Consider the following 11,502-nt stretch of genomic DNA (forward strand, 5'->3'; position numbering starts at 1 on the left):
ATCTTGGAAAGATGGTGTGGAGCCAAAGTATAGCAACACATTCTAAGTTAGGAATTTGTACTTTCAGAGGCGATGAGAACCACTGAAAGTTTTGTGGTGGTGCTAGTCATATAATCAGAGTGCTACTTAGCAAGAGTAATCTGATGTCCATTTTCAGGTTAGATAGGGAGAGGTCACTTGTCCTGTATGGTAGATTTTCAGTAATGATTAGTGAAAACAAGTGGAGGATTTGAGAAGAACAGGTAGATAAGATGCCTGTAAGGCTATACTAGATCTGAAAGAAAAGCTGTATGGGGAGAAGAGAGATGATTATCAGCTTTATTGCAGTCATGTGAAATGCCACATGCAGGAGACTGATATATAAGCATCTAGGTGATAGTGTTTAGTAGACTATGGGAAATATGACTATATTATTTAGGATAGAATTAGGGAATGAGTGATAGACCTATTCAGATTCAACTGGCATTTGTATGCTAATGAAATTATTAGACCCTTTCATACATATTGCCTTTCCCACAGTGGTCAAGCTTTTGGGGAAGGTATAATTATAATACAAAACAAGCCCCTTAGGAGGAGAACAAGGCAAGATCTTAAATAACGTATATAATGAACAAAGGACAAAAAATGAGGGAATGACAAAAACAGGAGTCTGAAGATTAGGACCACCAGGAGAGCTTAGTGAACTAAGGATTGTTTACAATAACATCATTATAGCTAATAGTTATTGAATTCTTGCTATGTGTCCAATACTGTTCTAGGCTCTTTATTTATAGCAATTTTTGAGTCCAGACTGTTATTATTCCAATGTAACAGATGAGTAAATTTAGATACAATAAGATTAAGTAACTTGTCTGAGGTCAGGGTATTAACTGGGGCACTGGGATGCAAGAGCATCTGGCTCCAGAGGTCTCATTCAGACCAGATTTGGCCACTCACTGCTGACAAAATTTAAAGGCAGAGAGATGATGGTGAAACCAGAAAGGGATTTATTTCAGCAAGACCAACACCAGGAAGACAGAAGACTAGTGTCTCAAAGACTGTCTCCATAGTGCTGAAAATACTCCCAGGTTTTATAAGGGAAGTGTGGGACAAAGGTGGGTGGGTACATGCAGGAGGCAGTAAAGGTCAGGTCGATCATTGTCGTGGGGTCAGTCACAAGGGGTCATGCTGGCTGAGGGCTGTCTCTGTTGCTTGAGGGGGTAGTTTTGGTTGCTTTCAGGGTCTTTTGCCTGAGTTAAGAGATAAGATGGAAGAACTTAATTAGAAAGTTTGAGGTCAAACTAGAGCTAGTTGAAGCCCTATTTGAAGGGTTAGTGGTAGGGCAAGTGGTTAAGGCAAGTTTAAACCCAGGAGTATGGTTTGTGATTCTTTACTTTTAACCAACATTTTACATCTATCCCTCCAGAACAATAAACATAGAAAGAAAATGAATGAACCCATTTAAATAAACTACATAATATCCAAATTTGGAAAGATTAATAGGATTGGATTTCTATTTTAAATGCTAGTTGTGTTATCTTGTAGAGAAAATTTCACTTGTCTTCAAGATCACCCATCGCTGTGACAGAAAATATTTGGGATGAGATTAATTCTTAGTTTGGAGCCTTAAAAAAAATCAGACTCTCAGGTTGGCTGTTCTTTATCACTTTATCATAAAGTAATACATAATAATATTGTAATTAAGAGCTATAGTTTACTTCAAACCCCAATGCAATGGTATTTACTTATTTCACAGATTTTTTTAGGCACTTTTCTATTGTCAAGTTGTTATTCCAACAACACTTAACAAGGACTCTAACACTAGTATTAGGTGGCATTTACATCCCTGAGAGATTAGAGAAGTAAAGCCAGTATCAGACTAGACTGGATATATTGAATAAATCTTAAAATTAGATAGACTGATATAGATGATTTCTGAAATTTCATCTCAGGTATTAGAATTTATTAAGTATTAAGTATACATATTAAGTATAAGTGCTATTAGGCTGAAGTTGGGACACAAGACTTCTGGAAGAAGCAGATGCTAATTTCAATGAAAAGTTATATTAGCATGCAAAGGGATTCATGAGCAATATAAACAAAACCCTTTAGAACCGAACAATTCAGATGAATTTAAACAAAGGATGATTATTCTTGAAATCTGAATTTGAGGCTAGAAGGTTAGGTGTAATGGATATCTTGAAGCACATAGGATAAAGATAATGAGATGGAAATCACAAAAGGAAACACAATAGGGAGGATAGACTCAGGAAGCATACCATATAAAACAATTAGAAGTTCCAGAAAGAAAAAGGAGCTGATTTAATTTAAATGGGGGTGGGAGGTGAGGGGTGAGATGATGGGGAGAAAAGCACTTTTGAGGTTTTATCTTAATTGGTGATAAGGGAAGGCAGGGAGGAAAAAGAACACATTGGTAGGAAAAATAATTGGCATCTTATTTTAAAATAAGAATAGAGGGGCGCCTGAGTGGCTCAGTTGGTTAAGCGTCTGACTTCAGCTCAGGTCATGATCTCACGGTGTATGGGTTTGAGTCCCACCTTGGACTCTGTGCTGACAGCTCAGAGCCTGGAGCCTGCTTCAGATTGTGTCTCCCCCTTTCTGCTCCTCCCCCACTCTGTCTCTGTCTCCCTGTCAAAAATAAATAAACATTAGAAAAACAATTTTTTAATAAGAATAGAGAAATGTGGGGTGTCTGGGTGGCTCAGTTGGTCAAGTGTCCAACTCTTGGTTTCAGCTCAGGTCATGATCTCGTGGTTGGTGAGTTGGAGCACTGGGTTCCGGGCTGACAGTGTGGAGTCTGCTTAGGATTCATTCTCTTTCTCTCTCTCTCTCTCTCTCTCTTTCTCTGCCGTTCCCCTGGTTGTGCTCTCTCTCTCTCTCTCTCTTTGAATAAATAAACTTAAAAAAAAGAATAGAGAAATGTATCACTGGATAAGGGACAATAAATATGAAAAAAATAGGAAAGTACAGTAGGACTTTCATGTTAATAAGGGGCTGATGAATACTATCTTAACCAAACCAGCAAAAATCAAATATGAAAAAGTTGTCTTTTTTTGCTGATGACATTATTGGCAACCTAGAAAACCCAAGATATTTCAGTAAAAAACTATTCACTCAGTAATAATTAAGGTGCCTACATGTAACAGATAAAAAGAAGTAACTTTTGTCCATTCTAGCAAAACGAATCTAAAAATGGAAATGAGAAAAATATTTCATTCATAATGCCAAGAAAAAAAGTTATAAAATACGTAGGAATAACTTTAACAAAGAAATCATAGAACATATATAAAAAATGGCAAAATCTTGTTGAAGGACATGAAACAAGGTTTGAACAAATAGATGGATGTACAATGTTCTTGAGTGGAAGACACCGTCATAACCATGCTACTTCATTCAAAGTTAATATATAAATTTACTGAAATTCAAATCAGAAGTTCAATGGAATTCTTGGGGAGATTGGATAAAACGAATTTATATGCTATCATATATGCTTATCAATAGCCAAAAAAATATGAAAAATAAGGACAGTGAAGGAGGGACTTGCTTTATCAGAAATAGTGACATAGTATAAAGCTACTGCTTTGAAATACCCTGATATTTCTACAGAAACAGACAAATATATCAGAATAAAGAATTCAGAAACATATCCCAAAATCTCTGAGAATTTAGCATGATGCAAAAATGATAGTTAAATTCAAAGAGGAAAGAATGGGTCATTTAACAAACAGTGCCATTACAATTCTATTCACCTGGAAGAAATTAAAGGTGGACTTATATTTTGAAACATATAGAAAATAATAGAGCACAGTCCCAAATAGAAAACAAAACAAAACAAAACAAAACAAAGTCTTGAAAGAAAATCTAAGAATGTACATGTATGCTTCAGATGCAAGGGAGATCTTAAAAATAGTAGCTATAAAAAAGTAATAGATGTATTTAATCATTTAAGAATTAAAAACTTGGGTGTAACAAAAGAAACCATAAATAAAATTAATAGATAATTGATTTAGAAAACTTAAAACAAATGACAAATGCTTAATATCTGTAATATAAAAAGATCTCTTACAAATTGGGGGGAAAAAAGCACAGTAGTAAATAGGAAAAGGCATGAATAGGCAATGCACAGAAGAGCAGATCCAAACTACAAGAATGTTCAAATTTATTGGTTGTCAGGGAAATGGAAATTAGAGTAACAGGGTTACCTGGATGGCTCAATTGGTTAAGTGTCTAACTCTTGATTTTGGCTCGGTCGTGATCTCATTGTTCGTGACTTCAAGCCCCACCTTGGGCTCTGTGCTGAGAGCGTGGAGCCTGCTTGGGATTCCCTCTCTCTCCCTCTCTTTCTGACCTTCCCCTGCTCATTCTCTCTCTCTCTCTCTCTCTCTCTCTCTCTCTCTCTCTCTCTCTCTCTCAAAATAAATATTTAAAAAAAATTAGAGTAACAGTGAGCTATCACTATTCTGGCAACAATTTATAAAAGTGGTAACATTTATTTTTGTAGATATGTGTCGTTCCAGCTTTTTTGGAAAGCTATTGGGCAACACCACTGACATTAAAAATATGTGCACTTTGATCCAGTGATCTCACTTCTGGGAATCCATGATACAGCATTAATATGCAACGATGTATATATAAAGATAATAATTTGTAGCATTGTCTGTAGGGGCCAAAAACTAGAAACAAGGTAAATGCTTATTAATTGGGAAATTAGTAAATAGATTATGGTCCATCCACATTGTGATTATTGGACAGCCATTAAAAAGAATAAATTAGAGGAGTGCCTGGGTGGCTCAGCCAGTTGAGTGTCTGACTCTTGATTTTGGCTTAGGTCATGATCTCACAGTTGTGAGATCAAGCCCTGTGTTGGGCTCTCCATTGACAGCACAGAGCCTGTTTGAGATTCTCTCTCTCTCCCCTCTCTTAGCTCCTTCCCTGCTCATGTGCTTTCTCTCTCTCTCTTTCAAAATAAATAAATAAGCTTAATTAAAAAAGAACAAATTAGAACACCTCTCCAGATAGTTCTCTGTGCCTTTTTGCATATTTCTATTCTGTGGCATATTTCAGTGTAGAAATGAGAAAATATAAGCCTATTTCCTGATGTATTTCTCCTAAAATTCTTAGGTGACCTTGTCTACATTTCCTTTCTTCATTATACACTAAAGACGAAACTAAATTTGAGGCACATGATTAAATGATACCAAAGAACTAGGCATGGAAAAAATTCTGGTGTTGGCTCTCTGTGAGTCTTGTACCATGTAAACTCTATGTAACTGTGTACAGTGGCTAAGTGATCTTTAGTTTCCCTTTCAGCTTAAAAATCATGTTTTTCTCCCTCTTATGCTCCTCAGGTAACTTCAGGATCAGCCTCGCACATGAAGTTGATGGATGGAGGAAATCACTCAGTGGTGTCTGAATTTTTGTTGCTGGGACTCACCAGTTCTTGGGAGATTCAGATTCTTCTTTTTTTGTTTTTTACTATATTTTATATAGCAAGTATGTTAGGAAACCTTCTCATTGTGCTCACGATCATTTCAGACCATCACTTACATTCCCCCATGTACTTTTTGCTGGCGAATCTTTCCATCATTGACACTGGTGTTTCCAGCATTGCAAGCCCAAAGATGATTTACGACCTTTTCAGAAAACATAAAGTCATCTCGTTGGCAGGGTGCATTACTCAGATGTTCTTTATTCACACTGTTGGGGGTACGGAGATGGTGCTGCTCATAGTTATGGCCTATGACCGATACATTGCTATATGTAAGCCTCTCCACTACCTGACCATCATGAGCAAAAGAATGTGCATTTCCCTTTTGGCTGTTGCCTGGACCATTGGACTCATCCACTCCGTGGCCCAACTGGCTTTTGTTATCAACTTGCCCTTTTGTGGTCCCAACAAAATGGATAGTTTTTATTGTGATTTTCCTCGGTTCATCAAACTTGCATGTACAGACACATACAGACTGGAGTTTCTGGTCACTGCCAACAGTGGTTTCATCTCCATGGGCACCTTCTTCATCTTGATTGTGTCTTACATCTTCATCCTGGTCACAGTTCGCAAACACTCTTCAGGTGGTTCATCCAAGGCTCTCTCCACTCTCTCTGCTCACATCACCGTGGTGGTCTTTTTCTTTGGTCCTTGCATTATTGTCTATGTGTGGCCATTCCCTACCTTACCAATCGATAAATTTTTAGCCATCTTTGATGCCCTTATCACTCCTTTTATGAATCCTATTATCTATACATTCAGAAATAAGGAGATGAAAGTGGCAATAAAGAGACTGTTTGGTAAGGTTTTAAGTGTCAGGAAGAGTTCTTTCATGAACGATCAAAGCCATTTGGATTCATCTTGACTATTTTTGGAAATTAATCTCTTTAGACTTTTCATAAATCTTTTCAGTTTAGTTAGTAATTTCAATGTCTACTTGAAAATCGTCCTCAGGACTCTGTTCTGATCTGGTCAGTTTTTTATAGGGACCCTTACCCTGTGGATCCTGAAACTATTGAGGAAGAATTAATTCAGCCTTGGAACATAGTGTCTTTCTTGTTATAGAAGAATATGAAATCTCACATACTGGGCACATTTTCCATTAATACAAAATGTTGGATACTCCTTTTTGGTAATGATTCTCAAAGACACGTCTCTTCTATCTACATATGTACTGATATTCATACCCTCTGAGTTTCTTTTGTCTATATACTTGGAGGAATAAACAAAATGAAGATAGGTGCCTAGGTAGCTCTCAGAATTTGAGGCTTCTAACATCTGGATTTGACTGTACACACTCAGATTTAGCTAATAATGAGGTTTTTAGATTTAATGGGAATTTGAAGGCAAAATTTGGGATAAATCATAGGATGACAACCTAGGATACTTTAATATTATTATTTAATCAAATGTTTTGAGACCAGAGATGTAAAGTCCTACACCACTCGGTGTGTATCATAATTATATTTTACCCCAATTATTTCCTAAACAATTTTTATATGGTAAAGAAAGCTATGTGAATATTAAAAGATTATAAATGGATTGAATATTTTGGAGCTAAGGATAGGTAGCACTGGCTTATGAATAAATAAATAAAATGCAAAAGATTTCTATGTTATATGTATCAAGTTTATAAGTAAATAAATAGCAAATTCAAAGTATAGACATTACAAAAGAAAATTTATTATAAAGCTGTCTACAAATGATGAGATGTATTAATGAATCATCTATAATGAAGAAATGTATTATACTTTCCATGTGATAAAATATATATAATTATTAAAAAATAAATATGCTGTTTTGAAGGGGTATAAATAACTATTCAAAGAGTATCTCACTACTTTTTTTAAGCTAGCAAATAAATAGGAGCAGGTGTTGGGTGAAGGTCATTATCATTCACATGTGGGTTAGGCAACTTGTTATGAAACTGGCCGGCTATTCATGAGCACCAAGATGATCATCAGCAGCAACAGATTATTTGTAAAAGATGGGAAGAATCATGTTCAAGGCTAAAATTGATGCTTTTTTCTTTCTTTCTTTCTTTCTTTCTTTCTTTCTTTCTTTCTTTCTTTCTTTCTTTCTTTCTTTCTTTCTTTCTTTCTTTCTTTCTTTCTTTCTTTCTTTCTTTCTTTCTTTCTTTCTTTCTTTCTTTCTTTCTTTCTTTCTTTTTTTAAGGTTTATTTATTCCTGAGAGAGAGACACACAGAGTGTGAGCAGGAGAAGGGCAGAGAGAAAGGGAGACAGAATCCGAAGCAGGCGCCAGGCTCTGAGCTGTCAGCATAGAGCCTGACGTGGGGCTCCAACTCACAAACTGTGAGATCATGACCTGAGCCGAAGTGTGATGCTCAACCAACTGAGCCACCCAGGCGCCCCTAAAATTAGTGTTTCTGACAAATCTTTACCCTCTTCCCTGCCCAGATTTGCCAGTGAATCTCAGCTGCCAGATGAGATACTCTCAAACTTGAGGAAAGATATATTGGTACTCTTTGTAATTCCTGCTTTTATGTATTGAAATTTTTTATTCTTTTAAATATTGAGGTATGATTGACATATAACATTTTATTAGTTTCAGTGTACAACATGAAGATTCAATACTTATATATATTGCAAAATGATCACCACAAGATGGTAGTTTAACATCCATCATCACACATATCTACAAATTTGTTTTCTTATGATGAAAACTTTTAAGATCTAGTTATTCTCTTAGCAATTTTCAAAATGCAAAAACAGTATTATTAACTATAGTAACCATGCTGTCCATTACATCCCCAGGACTTATTTTATACCTAGAAGTTTGTACCATATTTTTTTTAACCAGCCTTCCTCTGATGTATATATAATTAGGCATCACATTTTGCTAGTAGAAAGCATGCTATAATACATCTTTGTGCACTTTTTAAAAATGTTTATTTATTTTTGAAGGAGAGAGACAGAACGTGAGTGGGGGAGGGGCAGAGAAAGAGGGAGACACAAAATCCGAAGCGGACTCCAGGCTCTGAGCTGTTTGCACAGAACCTGATGTGGGGCTCAAACTCATGAATTGTGAGATCACGACCTGAGCCAAAGTCAGATGCTTAACCGACCGAGCCATCAAGGCACCCTGTGCACTTTTTTTTATTATTTTCTTAGAATAAGATCTTAGATATGTAATTACTGGTCAAAGAGTACCCATATTCTTGGGTAGTGGGGAGGATTTTGTTTAAAGATTTAGACACTGAATTAAATGTTTTCATTTTCATTTAAATAAATATATATGCAAAATTTCCTTTATTAATAAGTCTCAAGCTCAATAGCGTTATACCTCTTTACAATTTAGGCCACCTGGTTTGCTGAGTTTTTGTTAAGAAAATGTGTCGCATTTGGTCAAATTATTTTTCTGCATCTATTGTGAGGATAAAAATGATTTTTCTTTTCTAGTTTTGATACAGTGAATGACACTGATTATTGAATCATCTTTGATTTGGGAATAAAACCATTTGATCATGATGTATTTGCTTTGATATACTTTTGTATTTGCTCTGCTAGTATTTTATTAATAATTCTGCCTCTGTGTTCATGGGAGTCTGTCCTTTTAAAAAAATGTTTTTGGTTTTGGTGTCAAAGTAATGCTAGCTCTATAAAATGGATTGGGACATGTTTCCTTTTTCATTTTCTGAGAAATCTGTGCAGCAAATTTATGGCATTATTTCTTCATTAAATACTTGGTGGAGTTTAATAGTGATGCCATTGGGGCCTTGATTCTTTTTTGTGAGTTTCTTTTTTCTTTACTACAAATTCAAGTTTTTTAGTAAATAGAGGGTCACTCAGATTATTTCTTCTTGAGTGAGACTTGGTAGTTTTGAATCTTTCAAACTTTTTTTAAGTTTATTTATTTTGAGAGAGAGAATGAGCAATGTAAGTGGGGGAGCGGCAGAGAGAGAGGGAGAGAGAGAATCTTAGGCAGGTTCCTCACTGTCAGCACAGAGCCTCACGAGAGGCTTGATCTCACAAACCATGGGACCATGACCTGAGATCAAGAGTCAGATGCCCAACTGACAGAGCCACCCAGGTGTCTGCCCCTTAGATACTTTTTATATTAAGTTTTTAATTTTAATTCCAGTATAGTTAACATACAGAGTTAAATTAGTTTCAGGTGTACAATATAGTGATTCAATAATTTTATATATTACTCTGTGTATCCTTTAATCCTCATCATCTATTTCACCCATTCCAACTCCCCCACTCTGGTAACCATCTGTTTGTTATCTGTAGTTAAGAGTCTGTTTCTTGGTTTGTCTTTCTCTTTCAAACATTTTGTCTATTTCATCTAAATGGTTGAGTTCCGGGGCGCCTGGGTGGCGCAGTCGGTTAAGCGTCCGACTTCAGCCAGGTCACGATCTGGCGGTCCGTGAGTTCGAGCCCTGCGTCGGGCTCTGGGCTGATGGCTCAGAGCCTGGAGCCTGTTTCCGATTCTGTGTCTCCCTCTCTCTGCCCCTCCCCCATTCATGCTCTGTCTGTCTCTCTCTGTCCCAAAAATAAAAAAAAAAAATAAATAAAATAAAATAAAATAAAATAAATGGTTGAGTTCCCTGGCATAGAGTTGTCCATAATATTCCCTATTCTTCTAAAGCCTGTAGGATCTTCAGTGATGTTGAGATTGGTAATTTTCATTCTTGACATTGGTAATTTCAATTACTTAAATAATTCATGACGCTTAAATGATTCAATGATTTTTTCAAGAACTTTTTCTTTTTCCAATATAAATATTTAGTGCTATAAATTTCCCTGTAAGTAAGCAAGGCTTGATCTGCATCACAAATTCCTTGAGATATCTATTTTGAGCCACAGTTTGTTCATCTTCTTTTTAAGGTTTAATTTAAATTCTAGCTAGTTAACATACAGTGCAATACTAGTTTCTGGTGTAGAAGTAAGTGATTCATTACTTACGTACAACACTCAGTGCTCATCAAAAGTGCCCTCCTTAATACCCATCAACCATGTAACCCATTCTCCCACTCATGTCCCCAGTAATCCTCCCCTCCAGTAACCCTCAGTTTGTTCTCTATAGTTAAGAGTCTGTTTGGAACGGCTTCATGGCTCAGTTGGTTAAGTGTCTGATTCCTGATTTCGGCTCAGGTCATGATCTCATGATTGTGAGATTGAGCCCCACATTAGGCTCTGTGCTGAGTGTGGGCCTGCTTGGGATTCTCTCTTTTCCCACCTCTCTGCTCCTCCCCTATGCATGCGTGCACACTCTCTCAAAGTAAATAAACATTAAGAGTCTGTTTTTTGGTTTACCTTTCTTTTTCCTCTTTGCTCATTTGTTTTGTTTCTTAAATTCCACATCTGAGTGAAACCCTATGATATTTATCTTGTCTAACTGGCTTATTTTGCTTAGCATAATACTCTCTAGCTCCATCTACATCATTGCAAATGGCAAAATTTCATTTTTTTTAATGGCTGAATAATATTTCCCTGTATATATCAGTTGATAGACATTTGGACTCTTTCCATAATTTGGCTAGTGTTGAAAATGCTGCTATAAACATCAAGGTACATGTGCCCCTTTGAATTGTATTTTTGTATCCTTTGGGTATAAGGATACACCTAGTAGTGCAATTGCTGAATAATAGGCTATTTCTATTTTTAACTTTTTGGGGAAACTCCATATTGTTTTCTAGAGTGGCTGCTCCAGTTTGCATTCCCATCAGCAGTATAAGAGGGTTCCCCTTTCTCTGACTTTTTGCCAACATCTGTTGTTTCCTGTGTTGATAATTTTAGCCATTTGGATAGATGTAAGGTGATATCTCACTGTAGTTATGATTTGTATTTTCCTGATGATGAGTGATGTTGAGCATCTTTTCATGTGTCTGTTAGCCATCTGGATGTCTTCTTTGGAAACGTGTCTATTTGCGTCTTTTGCACATTTCTTTCTTTTTTAAAAATTTTTTTAAAAAATGTTTATTTATTTTTGATAGACAGAGCACGAGCAGGGAAGGGGCAGTGAGAGAGAGGGGAAGGGGGAGACACAG

General features: G+C 36.3%; 1 protein-coding gene across 1 annotated transcript; it reads left to right on the forward strand.

The window, feature by feature from the left end:
- Window positions 1–5,360: 5,360 nt before the first annotated feature.
- Window positions 5,361–6,353, forward strand: LOC131518167 (olfactory receptor 4F3/4F16/4F29-like). Its single transcript, XM_058740759.1, has one exon. It carries the CDS (start codon window positions 5,373–5,375, stop codon window positions 6,351–6,353), a length of 981 nt encoding a protein of 326 aa, XP_058596742.1. The 5' UTR covers window positions 5,361–5,372.
- Window positions 6,354–11,502: the final 5,149 nt, after the last annotated feature.

The sequence above is a fragment of the Neofelis nebulosa genome, chromosome 7 (genome assembly GCF_028018385.1).
Source record: "Neofelis nebulosa isolate mNeoNeb1 chromosome 7, mNeoNeb1.pri, whole genome shotgun sequence".
Lineage (NCBI taxonomy): Eukaryota > Metazoa > Chordata > Mammalia > Carnivora > Felidae > Neofelis > Neofelis nebulosa.